The 16,422-nt window shown below is 41.8% G+C and overlaps 1 protein-coding gene across 20 annotated transcripts in view; it reads right to left on the bottom strand.

Annotated features, from left to right (window-relative positions):
- The window catches only part of nfixa (nuclear factor I/Xa), a 107,273-nt gene that overhangs the window by 12,218 nt on the left and 78,633 nt on the right, over positions 1-16,422 (bottom strand). For 10 of the 20 annotated variants that reach the window (XM_026170646.2, XM_026170654.2, XM_026170655.2 and 7 more), the window contains 6 exons: positions 6,783-6,845; positions 5,812-5,886; positions 5,481-5,604; positions 4,980-5,015; positions 4,477-4,604; positions 3,588-3,662 (listed from right to left, as the gene is read on the bottom strand). In XM_026170646.2, the coding sequence (XP_026026431.1) occupies positions 3,588-3,662; positions 4,477-4,604; positions 4,980-5,015; positions 5,481-5,604; positions 5,812-5,886; positions 6,783-6,845 (501 nt within the window). The remainder of the gene's footprint in view (positions 1-3,587; positions 3,663-4,476; positions 4,605-4,979; positions 5,016-5,480; positions 5,605-5,811; positions 5,887-6,782; positions 6,846-16,422) is intronic. The other 10 variants (XM_026170647.2, XM_026170657.2, XM_080302841.1 and 7 more) reach the window with 3 other exon arrangements.

Here is a 16,422-nt window from a genome sequence, read left to right as displayed (position 1 = left end):
TGCTGAAACAATAGACTAATTTCTTCTTCTCTAAGTTTTCTTCTAATCTTCCTAACAAGTGAGTGGTGCGACACTGTTCTCTTTTTAAACTTTTTTAGACTGTTGTTTTGTAGTCTATTTCTGTGGCCCCTCCGCATCAAACAAGGCATTAAATATGATTCCTCCTCAGTTCTCCAGCTGGAGACGTGTGAAAGTCTATGGGAGTGTGGGGGCGTGCAAAACCTTCCCTCCCTGTGTGAAAGAGTTAAGTCTCAAGCAGGTGGGAGTGAATATGTGTGAACCATTTATGTCTTTAGCAGACATATAACCCCCCACCCAAATGTAGCGGGAGTCTGGGGGCGTATTGTACTGTCAGACAGATTCCAAGCATGAAAACAACCCCGATCCCACTTCTGACACCAGCAGTTAGCAGTGATTGCTATGACACTGTCACACTGGTGGGAGAAAGGTGGAAATAAGAGCAGACTGCTGAGACTGAAAGACAGAAAGGCACCGGAGGGGAAAGCTAGGAAAAGCTGAGATTTAGAGGAAAGTGTAAAAACCAGAACCATGTGGATTATACAATTATATTTTCAGAGAAGCAATCTTGTAGGTTTTCATTTAAGAAGTAAAAAAATGAATCCAAATTATAGAAATGAAAGCCAGGATCCACAGAGAGGATCAGATGAAGACTGACATCTGTATATATAGGAAGTTATAGCAGTGTCGTAAACAGCAAGGGACTGGAAAGACAATATTTTATTACTTCAGAGGCTATGCAATGGTCTGATCTGGCACGTGTGCATGTGTGCGTGTGTGTGTGTGTGTGTGCGTGTGTGTGTGTGTGTGTGTGTGTGCCACAACTGCACTGTTTCCTCTTCTGGCAAGCCTTAGTATTTCACTGGCAACCAATCAAGCGTTCCCATGATGACCCTTCTGTCTCTTTGCACTAACAGGCCTGCCACCAGATGCGCCTCTGAAGAACACACAGACGCAAACACACACATATTCATGCACTCACACACAGTTGGAAAAGACAGGAGATAGTGATTTAAAGAAGTAAAGGAAAGTTGGGGAATTCTCCTCTCTCCAGTGATTTAAGACGCATATGTCCAAAACCTAAGTCCAGCCGTATCCCTCCAAGGGCTTGTAACACTTAACTCAAAGAACCAAGCAAAGCTCCCACCACCACAAGTCTCTGGTGTCTTAGGAAAAATTTGCGATCATTTGGAACTAATATGAAATCGTGGTTGTTTCGATCGCTTCCACTAACCTCCCCCAACCCTCTATGCCCCTGTGGAGCAGATGTCTCCAGCATCCTCATGGATCCCAAGGCTACACATACATTGAAACACCATCTGGGACCAAGCTTCAGCTGTGCAAGTGTGTGTGCGTGCGCATGTGTGTCTAACTGATATCTGTATGTAGCTGTGTTTGTGTGATCTATTTGAATCTGTCTTCATACATCTCTGGGTGCCTTTGATTGTGTGGGCTCTGTTGGTTATAGTGGAAGTCAAGAAGAGTAAATGGTGCTATGGACAGGCTGCGAGGTGCACCTGTGGGGTTCCTTTGTTTGTTTGTTTGTGTGTGTGTGTGTGTGTGTGTGTGTGTGTGTGTGTGTGTGTGTGTGTGTGTGTGTGTGTGTGTGTGTGTGTGTGTGTGTGTGCCTGCTTGTTTGCATTCCCCCACCTGAACAGGAAATCCCAATGGCAGGTGGAATATTTTATTAAATAGACACAGACTACCAAATATCACACATTCTCCCCTTCGTGCTTCTTGTGCTAGCCACGATTTAAAATGATTACCAAATCCACAAAAAAAAGCCCGTCAATTACAAAAGCTTTTGGCTTTTCAATTTTTCGCCTGGATTTTGTAAATTAATTGGGGAAACGGTCCAGATTTGCATGCAACTCTACACACTTATTTGCCAAACTCATTAGGAAGTGTACACGGCTGTTTGCTGCACTGGATAGTAAGGGTGTCGCTATACACACACACACACACATAGACACACAGAGGAAGTGAGAGCAAGTGAGAGAGGAAAAAGCTGGGAGGTAAGGCTCTGGTGCGCTAAGGCGTGCAGGAACCTCTGCTGTGGCTCTGATGAGCAGCCTCTTAATTACATTTACAGCTAAGTAGAGCAGGAGCAGGAGAGCAGACGCTGAGGCTCGAGTGAGAGTAGTCTGGGGCAAAACCTAACCAAGGCTCTTGGCTTCTCTAGTTCACACCGTGATAACCCCTGTCTCTCATTAGCTCTCACCATTTGAGTACCAAAGTCATCTTCTCTCCTCTCTTCTGTTTTGCACCACCCACTTTTCCTTTTACACTTGCCTAATTTCTGGTTCTCTTGCCGCCTTTTCTCCTCTGACATGTTTTCCCTCCCCAGGGCTATTCCTGCTGTACACATTTTCAATTAGACAGAAGGGACGCAGGGAAGAAGGGCTGAAGGGAGAACTAGTGAGCAAGAGGAAGGGTTTTACACCTCTGATCCACAGAAGAGTCCTAATGAGGGATTTGAGGCAAGGGAGGGATGGAGCAACAGAGAGATGGAGGCAAGGCAGACACCTGAACACCTGCAGGGGTGGGGAGTATGATAAGCGCGTGTATTTAAATGTGTGAACGTCTGCATGTGAGGGGGGTTGTAAGTGTGCGAGTCCCAGTATGGGGTGGTCGTCTATGTACATTGCGCTTGTGTGTGGGTGTTTATGCATATGAGTGAGTCACTGTGCAAGTGTGTGAGTGCCAGAGTGGGTGCAGCCACTGAATATGCCTGCTGGTGTTGTCAGTGTAAGTCTGGTGAAATCTGGTGAAATCGGTTAGTTAAATGAAGCTATTGTGCACATTTCCAGCTCCATGTGTATTATCCTGGACTCTACTAGGGTGGCTTTGCATGATTTACAGTTCAAAATAATGCTTTTTTATCTTATACTCACCCTCATTTCATCCACTGACTAAAATAAAACAATTTAGCTCCCTACCACCTCCAATTAAGCCAAACCTCTTCCAACTGGCTTTGTCAGTTTAAATATGCTCAAAGCTGAGCATATTAGGGATATCTACTCTCACAAAAAATGAGCTAAGGGGAAGAAAAAAATTGTCTAAAACAGAACAGTTGGCTCTTTTGGCTCACATGGATTATTTGCACACAGACTGATCAAATTATATGGAACTTTTCCCATGTTTATTATGACCCTCCACCACAGTAACACTATATAAATATGACAGAAAACTGGATATTCCCTTACAGTCCTGGCACTTTACACCACAAAAAATGAAACTTTCATCAGCATCATTGACATCAGTTAGTAAACAGCTAAACACAAATGAAAGTTTTACACACTTTTAGCATGCTATAGTTGTCCTCCCCACATTTATGCAACACACAAACACATAATGTGTGTATATCTATCTATCTATCTATCTATCTATCTATCTATCTATCTATCTATCTATCTATCTATCTATCTATCTATCTATCTATCTATATTTTATACACACACACACACACACACACACACACACTTATACATACACACAGAGGAATGACTGAGCTACATAAAAGCTGATAAATAGTAAATAAATATGAGTGTAATCAATGTTGTTCTAACCATGGTAAGGAAACTGCACGCCATCGTTTTCATGTTTTATCTTCCTCTCCTGCACACTCGCCAAATGGTGCTGCACTGAAAGTGAAGAAGGGTATTGTTAACAATGAGATAGGGGAAGAATAAGAGAAAAAAGAGGAGAAGATATATAGACAGGAGAGAGAGAGAGAGTTAAGTGTGAGCATTTGTGTATGATGGAGGTTGTGAATCACTTATAATTGACAACAGATCAGGTAAACTGTATGCATGATAGTGGCGTTAAGGTGAGGGTGAGAACATATGAATGCTTGAAGAAAAGTGACCAAGAAAGGGGTTCAGGTATTGAGGAGGTAGAATAAAGAGCAAAATGTCCGGAGCTAAATGACACAAGTATTACTACCAAAACAATGGAGACACTAAACTAAAATATTTGGTGCATTTAGCATTGTCATTTTTATTATTCATCTCTCTTTTATTAAGGCATGTATTTGCATTTCTGTCATATGCGAGACATGTGACTTTAAACATTTTCTGTTTCAAGGTTACATATTTTATATTCACGTGTTTGAGTATATGGTTTCACACCAAACTTTTAAATACAAACAGATCCTAGTCAAACACAGCCATTGTTTTCAATAATATATTAACTAAGCATGAGCAAATTAACTACTGTGTGTATCTGTAAGTAGAGTGATCAGACTGTGCCACAGAGCCTTAAGAAAGGTGAGTGGAGGTGTATGAGTGGTCTCCAGGGCTGAGTACATCACCACAGTGACAGCAACAGATTGCGGTAGGGAGAAGTGACAAAGTCAGATGGAGGGATCAGTTTGGACTTGGGGGTGCAAATCAGGCAGAAAGTGCAAAAGCTTCATGATGCTTCAAGGGATAGGTGTGGGGTGGGGTAGGAGGGTACCTGATTCCATGTCATTAGGCCACGCACTGGACTGGGAGGAGCTGGCAGCAGGCGAACGCCCAGGGTAGAAAACATCATCTGTGGGGCTCTCCAGCTCGCTATCATCTAAGGACTTCCGCTTAGTGGAGCTGCAGACACGAGAGGATATTTGGTGGTTGGAGTAAAAGTGGAAGGGATAAATGGAGAGAGTGAGAGCAGGTAGGATTTTTTTTAATAAAAATATATGATGGGAAGGACAACACCTAGCAGAAGTAAGAACTTTTCATATAAACAGACTTTTTTTTTTGCATTTTAGGGGAAACAAAATCACAAAGTCTTGGAGCAGACAAAGCACAATGAATGTCAAAACTGTGAATGGAAAAGGAAGAAAGAGAAGGCAAAGTCAGAAAGTAGAGGCAGTCACACACGACTTTCTGAAAGTGTTTGTGCGTGCTTTCCTGTGCATGTGTCTCGCCAAGTTGTATCTTTTATATTTTTTAGATGAAGCTCAGGTTTATAACTACCTCCTTGGAAGGTTTGCGTACAACTCCACCTCAGACCTAAAGTGACAGCAGATGACAGAGGTAAGAAGATAGAAAGAAAAGGTTAAGAAAGACCCAGAGAGTAAAAAGCAGAAAGAGACATCACACATTCATAAAGACAAGAGCAGCTAGCTGAGAGACATACACATATATAAAGAGAATCCAAGACTGGGACTGGACTCGTAGTGCATAGCTGCACACCACTCATAACAAGAAACTTCAATGAGATGGTGTACTGTAGCCATCTTTGTGATAACAAGCAATATACGGTTGGTAAATATTACAGTACTGTGATTTCACACTTCCCTCAAGTTTGCCCTTGGCATCACTAACCAAGGCAGAACTGCTAAAGCCACATGGTGGTTTCACCCACTAGACGGTCTACTTATGGTAGACAGCCGTACCTCTCCATGATGTTTCCTGTGCAACGTATACTGTACGTCTGCACAACCTTCACTACTCATGTCTGTGGGGAGTATTTACCTGGTAGAAGGAGGGGAGGTGAGAGAGCGCCGCCCCAGAGCCACCTGGTTAATGTTGTAGTAACTGGGGCTGCTGTCCAGGTCAGCCAGTGAGAAGTTAGGACCCGACGCTGTGGCTACGGGAGCTGACAAGGAGACAAATATAAAGGGAATGTGGGGAGAAAAGAAAAGGGAAGCGAGAAATATGCCAGCATGAGATAAGAGGATATGCTCAAAATGCTATGCTGCATTGTTGCAGTAGATTTTTTTTCAATGAGGAAACAAATGCATTGTATTGTAATTACTCATGTGCAGGCATTTTGTCTGTGTCGTGATCTGGTTTTTCTACTTACTCTGAGACACTCTGACCAGCTCTGCCACATTCCACACTCCTGAGGTGACAAAACAGTCCTGGAAACTCAGGTGGCCTGTACAGACGAGGAAATAATCAAGCTTTTACAAATACACGCAAAAGCTTAGGGAAAACCCACCTCCCCACACAAAAACACAAAAAATGTTAAACTGAAACTCAGGAGACTCCATCTCTAACTCTGTTTGCTGAGCAACATCTATGGGAATACGCAATTGAATTACACTGTATGGACTAAAGTATGGGCCCACACCATCGGGGAAAACACCCGAATTCATAGATTAAAGTGTGTAATTTATGAATTTGGGTGTTTTCATTCCCAGCATCTCAGATGTTTAAAATAAAGCACATAGAAATGAAGAACAACGCAATAAAGCACAAAGAACAGGTCATCCTTAGGAGCTCACTGAATATAATCCTGGTACTGTAATAGGATGCTGCTGTTTCAACAGGTCAGTTTGTAAAACGTCCCTCCTGTTAAGTCTGCAATTTCATGTTTATACCTAACATTCAAACTATTCTGCTGCATCAGGACCCTGAAAACGCTGCTGAGCCAGGTAAAAGTTTGAAAACTGTGGTTTTTAGTTTGGAAATTGATTTTGGGAACCTGTGATGTCACGGATTCAATACACCTGTGTTCGATGCCTGATTAGCCTGATGATTTTTCATGTTACAGCCACATGACCAGTTTCTGCAAATCATCCTTGAGTACCAATGGCGAATTCATCTAAAATCATTCAGCAGCTGGTAGCAGCTTTTGTGCAGTTGAATTCTGCCTTTTATCATGCTACTCATCGTCAGTGTATGTGAACAGTCATGTCTTATGCATTTTCAGGTGTTCGGTTTTAAAGCAAAACTAATTAGTGTGGATGAAGCTTGATGAGCTCGGTGAAATTAATTTAACGCTAATTTAAGAGGGTTTGAACATAGGCACGTGCTTGTGCATATACCCACCATTGGGTGGTGGCTTGATGTCTGTGTCCCCTTGTTGGCTGGAGCTGTCTGATTGTCCAGATTCTGCAAAAAGGATAGAGACAGAATAATGGTTATTATCTGATTTGCATGCTTAAGAAACTAATAAAAACATACTGGTAAGCGTGCAACATCTCAATGAGTCATAGCTGTGTGTTCATGTTGCCAAGAATGTGATATTTCAGGTGTGAGAGGGAATAAGAGGGACTTACAGTATGTGCTGCGGTATGGTATACATCTTGCGAATGTATGTGCGTGTGAATTCGCACATTTTTGTGTGACAGTGTTGTATCTAAGACTGTTCTCTCCTGTTTCCCTCTGTCCCTCCAGACTTAAGGTGCGATGATTTACACTGTGCTGCTATGCCATTTAGTATCTAACCACGCAATCATATCCCTCTCCCTAATCCTATTTAATACTTTCTTGCTGGTAGGGATTTAGTCTGCGTAAACAGAACACCTTACACACATAACCACACATAACACTCACTCTCAATCTGTTTCTTCCTGTAATTTTTGCTTCATACTTTAATACATGTTGTAATCCTTACAAGAACAAACACATAAATACACACATGCAGATCGAGAGATAACATTGACCAGGCCAGCCTGCTCGTCCAGAGGGATTTGACGCAGAGTATAAAATTGTATAAAATTGAGGCAACGCTCGTCCCTTTGAAATAAAATAATAACAAAGAAAACACAAGCGCATAAAACGCAAACCTAACATATGTGCAGCTGTGCACATCTGTTATGACTGGTCTACTGAGGCTTCATTCACATGATAGTTGGAGTAAAAGTGCAAGTCACAAAGAAAAACACATGGGTGTTTGAGACCGGTGGCTGAGACCAAGTTCACTTCCTGGACTGGTGTGATGTGGGATACTCATGCCATTGGCCGTCCATTCAGGCCTAGCTAGGCTTTTGCTAGCTAGTAAGCTAGCTAAAGGAGGTGTTTATCTGCAGGCTGTAGGTGATAACAGAGCACACAGACTCCTGCCAGCAGCACTTGCCTTGCAGCCACACTAAGCCACAGATTACTGAGCAGAAACAATAACAGACCTGTCTCGCTGCCTACGAAGCAGTGCTTATCCACCGAGAGAGGGGCGAGACAGACAAGAGCGAGAATGAAAGAAAGAAAGAAAGAAAGAAAGAGCACAGAAATGAAAGAGAGCTTCTTTTTCCCCTCTCTTTTCATGCAGAATGTCTCGCTCTTCTGTGTCTCTCACTGGCTGGGTGTAATCCTGGCAGCCATCTTAGAGCTTGGCAGCCATCTTAGCATTGGCGGTAGTGCCACATTCCAGCTAACTGACGGCACTCACTCCAAACATACGAGGCTGCGCCCCCGCCACGCATGCACACAGACACATTCAGACACACACACACACACACGTACACACACGTGAACAAACACTGAGGTACACACGCAGAGTAAACATATATGGTGGCCAATGAAAGCTGTGGAGAAAACAGCCTCACTTCAATGGACTTTTTAACCGTTGTGTAGTATTTCACCGGAGGGCTCTACATTAATGTAAACACTATTTCTCACACTATGCATATGGCGCTTAGATGCAATGGACCGTTACTGTATGAACAATACGCTTTACAGATATCTCACAATCTAATACAGAAAGCATGGCTACCGCCACGAAGCTGCACAAATTCACGTGTGAGGCATGAATTTTGAAAAACTGTAAAATGTCCGTAGCCTCTTTCCTACACCAACATTTCCTTTGGTGGATTTGCTTCAAGAAATCATATTGGCGCATACAACTTATTATCATGTTTTGTGTGATTATGCATGTCTACTGACATGCATAATCAGTTCTGTGTTTATATTTGCTGCCACGGTTGATTATTTACAGTAACAAGTGTGGCACCTGATGCTCAGTTCTGTTTGTTTAGGATATTAAGAAAGTTACTAATTGAAGGATTATTCTGTAGCCAGTCTGCTCCTGCCACCTGACAGATGTTACAAATAATTGCGGCATATTTAAACAAATATAACAAGTTCAGCCCATCCTGCAATACCGCAGTGACAGCAGGAAGCTCTTATCACCTGAATTTGGCTTTACCTAACAACGATAATACCATATTCTGGTTTAAAATTATATTCTGCAAATCTTATTGGGTAATGGAGAACAACTGATTTTCAGTATGGACATATCACATTCTGGAAAGATCCTGCACTTGGAAACTCTGCCCATCTGTCTTAAATTGCCTATTGTTGGCCTGTCATGACCTGAACATGTTCTGCTCTTGTCAAGGTGTGAAAGCTAAGGCTCATGGTATAGATAAGAGCTGACAGGCACATATGAGTAGCAGCAGGAAAACTGATAGCTGTTCTCAACATCACCCTGAGGTTTTGACTGCCTTTGGGCACACCAACTCTCACAGTATATGAGACCGATTGATACAGAGACTCCTATTATCGCTCTGATTTTTCATCTTATTTATGTATTCTTTTTTATTCTAAGCAAAGAACTTTTGATAATACTATTTTCCCACCTACAGAGTTTATTCAGCTCTTGAAAATCTTTTTCTGCAAACTGCACAATATGATAACCTACATAGATACTGAAGCTATCAACAGCTGTGGCTCTATTGCTCTGAGCTCAGGCTCTTTAGCCTACTAAGACTGTGCTTACAACACATCGCAACATCACTCATTGGAAATAGGTGCCACTGTTGAGTTCAACAGTGCATCATAAAGCTGTAGAGACGAGTGAGGAGGACAGGGCGAGAGGGAGGTAAGACAGAGGTCTGGTTATCACTGCTGTGCATGCTGCAGCCTACGACAGCAGCCACAACCCCCCACTCTACACTCAACACCCTCCATCCACGCATCCAGCCCCTTATCTTCTCACCGCAGCCCCCTAAAGCCCTCCCTTCAGCAACCCCAATCAGAGTCCTGCAGCCACTCCCTCCCTCAGATGCCCCTCTGCGTCCTCCACCAGCAACCCATCTCTGACTTCAAACCTTTCAGCCTACTCCGCAGCCGCTTGAACCCAGTGAATTAAAAAGACGACATACAAAGAAAAACAGTGTATGCATTGTGTCCTGATGGTGCACATGAGAAGCCCACGCAAACTCTACTCTGATAACAGTGTATGAATATACAAATATATACAGTTATTCATGACGGACTTTATGTGATTCAGCCCATCCATCACTGTTGATGTAACCATTTAGGTAAGTGAGTATCACAGTGATTAACTAAAACTTAGCTAAACATTGGCTTTGCACTAAAATTTTCCCCTGGATTTCACTTTTATGTGCAACATCCTGGAAGTAAAGAGTAAATTGGGATGTCGTAAGTCCCTAAAAATGAGAGCTGGTTATCAACAAACTTGACTTTGCACAACTAAATGCTGGTGTACTCTCAAAGTAAATGAGTGCTAATTATTTGTTTGGATTTTTAATCATTAGTTTATAATCATTTTAAATAATAATTTTTTTAATTTTAAATAAATAAATAGTGTAGTGAGTTTTAGCTGAGCATCTGCTTTCTCTCTGTGCTGGTTCTTTATACTGTCTGATTGCTGATTGCAGACTTTTCTCTCTTACAACTCCGCTACAATCCACACAACCCAACTCATCATGGCTTTGACATACAGCACCATGCATCTGACTGTGGCTGTGCTCTCTAGGTTGCAATCCTTCTTACCATCTCTCTGACACCCAGCACTAATTCCTGTGGCTTTCCTCCTAATTTTCATGAGGTCAAGTGGAGGATTCTCCTTCTCCTCATTTTTTTAAAAAACATATGATATCCTCATTAGTTATAATAATTCCTAAGCTATTAAATTTTCTTCACTAATCACTCTTTCCCCAATATTACCTCCTGCGCTGTTAATCTCCAAGGTCACAAATGGATCTATTAAAGAATCCTCCCCAACAAACAACTAATCAATCCAACATCTGTTCCACAGATGTGGATAAAGGTTTTAGCTCAGTGGCTTTTTCAACTGTTTTGGTCATCGGAAGACGCTAAAGCTGTGTGTACTCAAGTGAGGACTAACTCCGTTACAAATTTCATCACCTGAAAGAACTCTGGGTCAGTAACAAACTGAAAGTGCTCAAAGGTGTAAAAACTGAGGCACCAATGATTGTAAAAGCAATTAAACCAAAGAGAAAAAGGCTTAATCTGTTACAATTTATTGTCTATAAAATGAACCATGTTACCTTGACCTCAAGCACATTTGTACATTTGATTAAATTCTGACCAACACTGTAGGAGGAGTAGCGACTGTGGATTGTGGCCAGATGCCTTGCTACGGCATAAGCTCATCAGTCCTTTGGACGGATAAACTAACTAGACCTCTGTGATTTGAGGAAAATCTGAAACGTGTCAGGACATTGCTCAAGATGATTATTTCGCTTGGAACATTTAAATCAATACTCAATAATCCATATTACAATTCCTATATTTTTTTCTTTTTAATTGATATACTCTTGACATAGACATAAAACAGTGAGAGACCGCAAATCTTCATATCGTCTCCTGACAATGAAAATACATCTTGCTGGTCATTGCTGATCAAAAATGAAAGAAGTAACAAGTGGGCTCTGCAGTGGCACATCGCTGTTTGACAGATTCATAAACACTGCTTGTCATTTGTGAGTATGTGCGGTACAACCACGCACACTGCCAACATCAACATGAAAACCAACAAGTGAGCTAATGTACTCTGTAGCCACATCAAACCAGCATGTGTCCATATGTGTGAGCATGCATGTGTGTAACTACCAGTATGTGTTGAGATTCCCCTCCTTGTTGGAACAAATGTCAACTCCACCACTCCCCCTCCGTCTCCTCCTCCCCCTCAGCTCTCCTCTCCTCTCCTCCCCAAAACACAGGATAACGCGGTACAGCCTCCCAATTGGGTTTCGCTTAAGAGGTTTATCGGTATGTTGCTAAACATTCTGACCTTTTTTTAATCCTTAATGCGCTTAAAATGTTCCAAACCCTCCTAATCCCCCCGGCTATCCCACACAGATGTTCACTCAGCTCTTTTATTGGATGTTATTTTATTATTTTTTTTACCCTTTTTATTTTAATATATATATATTTCTGTTTCATTTTTTAATTATTTAAGTCTGTGTCATACGAGGGAACATTTCTGTTTCTGTGTTAATAAGTCTTCATCACTTCTGCTATTTAGTGTATACATCACTGTATGTGAGCTAAAACGCTTTTGTCCTAAAAGTCTTAACCAGATCCCCATGTGCTGAAACCAAAGTGTGAATGTGACCTTTACAAATCTTTACTCTTAGAGGAAAATCTTATAAGTTGCTTAGAAGCCAAACTTTGAATCAATAAGAGTCATAAGAGAACGAAAATGTCAGCGGAAACTGACAAATCTATGGTGTAATTAGCTGCTATATATGCTCACTGTTCGTCTGGCATATACAAAATGTATTACAAATCTGCACACGCACAACTGTTTATGTGAATGCACAAATAAATGTATGTATCTATATATGTATACATGTGTGTCTGTGTGTATTTGTGTTTGTGTCCCTGTATCACCGTGCCACTGTGCCAGGCAGGCTGTGAGGCGGGTTGGGAGAGTAGGGCTCTGTGTGTGCATGTGTGTGTGTATGTGTGCGCGTGTGTGTGTGTGGAGCAGGTGTGCCTGGCCGCCCTGCGCAGCTTGCTGCCCATCTGTGCTCCCGTCTGTGTGCCGCCTGCGCCCACGCTCTGCCAGCAGCACCGCACCATGGCAAGAAGACCCAGGAGAGAGAGATGCTGAGAGACGAAGGGAAGGATTGAAAAAAAGAGAGAAGGAGCGAGCGGGGAGGAGGAGGGAAGAGGAGTGAGGGGGAAGAGCAGTGGGAGGAGCAGAGAGGAGGGATTACAAGGCTTGGGGGTATGGAGGATGGGAAGAGAAGCGAAAGAAAAGTGGGAGAGGGAAAGGGAGCGGGTTATGGTCTAGAGAGGATGCATGAAGTCGCAGGCAACGAGTGGAGAGGGTGATAGTCAAAGTGGAGGTTTGGAGGGTATTTGGCTGGCTGGATGCCCACACATACCCCACTCCTTATTTATTCTCCTCTGTTCCTCATTCCCCCACTTATCCTTGTTCTCATCCTACCATCACCTTTTCTCTCCACCAGTGCAATTTCTTGTATACTGCAAAGTTTCTCCATCACTGGGTTTCCAGAGACATGTTTTTTCCAAAAATGTTGACTTTATAAACTTGCAAGATTATTCCCAGGCTGCCACAATATATGTTATGCTAATCCTTAGGTTTTAGGCCTATAACTTACTTAGGAAATTCTGACTGTAAGAGAAAAAGCCAACACACACTTCGGTAATGTGTGCTGTTAAATAGGAAATATAAGTAGTAAAAATCTTTATTTATGGGTTTAAACATGAATAGTTAGTTTCCTGTAGATGTGTAAAGTCATTCACTTGTGGCATTAAAGTAAGCCACAGTGCTTGATCAAAGTTTTAAGATTTTTAACCCATATTGCCCCGCTCTACAAGTTTACTGTATTGAGCTGAAAATGAGTCACAGACTTAGCATCTACACACACGTCGTGGCATGCTTCCTTAAATCAGAGCCTGTGAAACAATGCATTCTGTTAATCTTGCCAGTATGGGAAGCGTGTCAGATTACTCTAAGTCACCGATTCCCCCCCCCCAAAAAAATAAAATAAAGAAGAAGAATGCAGATAAAGTGAAAAATAACAAAACACAGGGGATTTTTTTCCCCCACAGAGGTCTTTATAATACTGTATTTACTATGCAGATGTGAGAATATTTTTGCCACAGTCTGGTGTTTATTTTAACACACAAACATTAACCTTTTTTTTTTTTATTACTGCCCCGTCTGAATTTATGTAAATGTTTACGGAGCGCTCAGTGGTGAAACCATTTATATCTTTGTATTTGTACTATTCACAAGTGTGGTTTTCCTTGTTTAATGCTAAAGAAACAGAAGTGTATCCAAAGGCAGACAGCAAAATACAACCTCAAGTTGGAAAGAGCAACAGTATGGAAAATGTAAATAAATACAGCAGGAGTTTCTAAATTTACTTTGACTTGTACAGTATGTCATTCCAAACAGTTTGAAGACAAGATATATAATGTTTGTCAGGACACCTTTAGTTTATTTGTAAGAACAAATTAATGCCTGCTTTTTAGGCATCAAATGCATTCCAAAAAAGTCTGCATGGTGTGATGATGTGATGGAGTTAATATCAGCTGGCGGGTGGAATCATGATTTGGGATGAAGGGATGAAGATCAGTGTAAAAGAGAACCACTGACAATTTTAACAACGATGTTGCTCAAAGAAAAATGGTTAAGGATCTGGAGATGTGACCCTCTAAGTTGCATAACAATTAAAAAATTGAAGGAAAATTTAGAGATGTCTGTGTGTAGAAGGCGGGAGCACAAATCTATGCTGAATACTACTGATGTTCATAGCATCAAGAATGCCATTTATATAAGTGATAAACCATTTGGGCTCCAGTCACATTAGATGAAGACTGAGTCTAAGCTCTTTACTTCATGAAACAACATTAACAACCTCAGTTTCAACAAAAAGTTAAAACAAAATTCAACAAGGTTTCTCAGAGACATCTTTTGCAGTGGCACTGCTGGGAATTGTTGTTTAATAAAAGATAAAACTAAGAAAGTTTATTTTTCTCTATGATCAGGAGGGCTTCTAGCTGCTTTTCTGGTACTGTGGAGATTGGTTTGGTCATGAGAGACTACACTTAATCATTTTGTATCTTCAGCCCCTAAAAGCCTGTACTATGGAAAGGAATTGCAAAGTTACAAAGTGTTTGAAGGATTTCAGTTAAAGTATGTCCCCATTTTTAAACCTAGCACAGTTCTTGTGATGAAACAGGTAATGTGCTGTTACACTATCGGCAGTACAACACAGGTCAATGATAATTTACAAAACACTGCAATATGCTTTGATTTTGTTACACCAAGTTTTTGTACTTTGGAGTTGTGAGATCAAATCTGAATCCTTTATGAACTCTCTGCAAGACACAACAAAAGCTCTCAGCACATTCTGCATGTTTATAGTTTCATTTAGTAATCGAGGCAATAAAAGGTTTTGTGAGGCAGGAATGCTTCTAAGTATCCCATTTGGTTACAGTGATCATTGCTATGCAATGCGGTCACAGAAGCCTCCGACAGCACTCTGATTCATAATTAATATGGACAGTCGAGTGTAAATGAGATTCTGTGCTTTGGAGTCATGCTGACGAGACTTGCCTTTGGACAGACACTCAAAGTCCTGAAGGAGCGCTAGGGCTCAAGGAGCAAGAGTCCTACTTAAGCTGACACAAGAAGGCACAGAGCCTAACACACATACACAAGCGAGCACACACTGGTACAAACGTACTCTGTGAATGTATTAAAAATAATGTGGAAAAAGTGTATCGACACTGAATTAATGTGTTCAGCTTGCGTGTATCTACGCGTGAAGTTGTGTTATCTTTATATCAGCATGAAGACCTTGCATTATGTACATTTAAGCTGCTTCATTAACAGCAGCTCAAGAGAAATGCATGTGTGAGTGTATCTGTGGCTGAGGCTGGGGGCCCCCAGCACAGTTCACGACCTAGCCTAACAGAGTGTGAACGTCCCCCTGCCGAGCTGATACTGATATAACTGTCCTGTAAGTGGTGTTGACACCAGCATTATTACCCTGTCAACCTTCATCTCTACTCAGCTTAAAGGAGTCAACCGGGTGGGGGCCCAAACGTGTTAAGGACCAGTGTCTCTGCAATGCCCTGGTCCAGCCCAAATAAATACAGCTGCACAAAGGCCGGAAAGGGAAAAAGAAGGGGAACATGTGGGAGGGAGAAGGAGGGAGGAAGAGGCGGTACACTTATTCTCACTATTCTCACTACCTACGTGGCTTTCACAAGACACAAACATCTAAATCACACACACACACACACACACACACACACACACACACACACACACACACACACACACACACACTGAATAAATGGCTGCAGTGGTTTGCTATCGCCACCAGGTGGCATTTTCCTGGCACACGTAAACCATGGTGAAATGCAAATAAAGCAACAAGGCCTTGGGCCAGGCGTCTCAGTTAGCTCAGACTTCACTCTCTAGACTGCAGAGAAGCAGGCCAGGAATGGAGAAAATGGAGACAAAGAGATGAAAAGGGAGAGAGAGAGATGTGATGTGAATAAAATCAAAGAGAAATATGGAGCCGTGAATATTATTGAGATGTGAGTAGGAGCTTATCCCTTCTGCATTTTGCCCTTAGATAGCAAGACCCTTACATAGCATGCGTACTATCATGTTCAAAGAAAGTGTTTCAAATCAAAATGCCTTACACTCTGCAACATCAGGAGCTGAGCACTGCTCAACAAAGAGACAGAGACAGACAGACACAGAGAGAGGGGAAATACAGAGACACAGATATGCGAGCCAAGGGAATATAGATTTGCAGGGGAAAGAACATGATTTGAAAATGGAAAGAAGAATAACTAAATGAAACTGTGGCAGAATGCATGTTTGCAGCTGAAGAAACCAGCACAAGAATCATAAAACTTTGCAAAGCAAAATCAGGAAGAAATTAAAAGGCAGTTTAGAAAAGGAAGTATGAGTATGAGAAGC

This window comes from Astatotilapia calliptera, chromosome 6 (assembly GCF_964374335.1).
Source record: "Astatotilapia calliptera chromosome 6, fAstCal68.1, whole genome shotgun sequence".
NCBI lineage: Eukaryota > Metazoa > Chordata > Actinopteri > Cichliformes > Cichlidae > Astatotilapia > Astatotilapia calliptera.
This window is presented reverse-complemented; position numbering and strand designations above follow the sequence as displayed.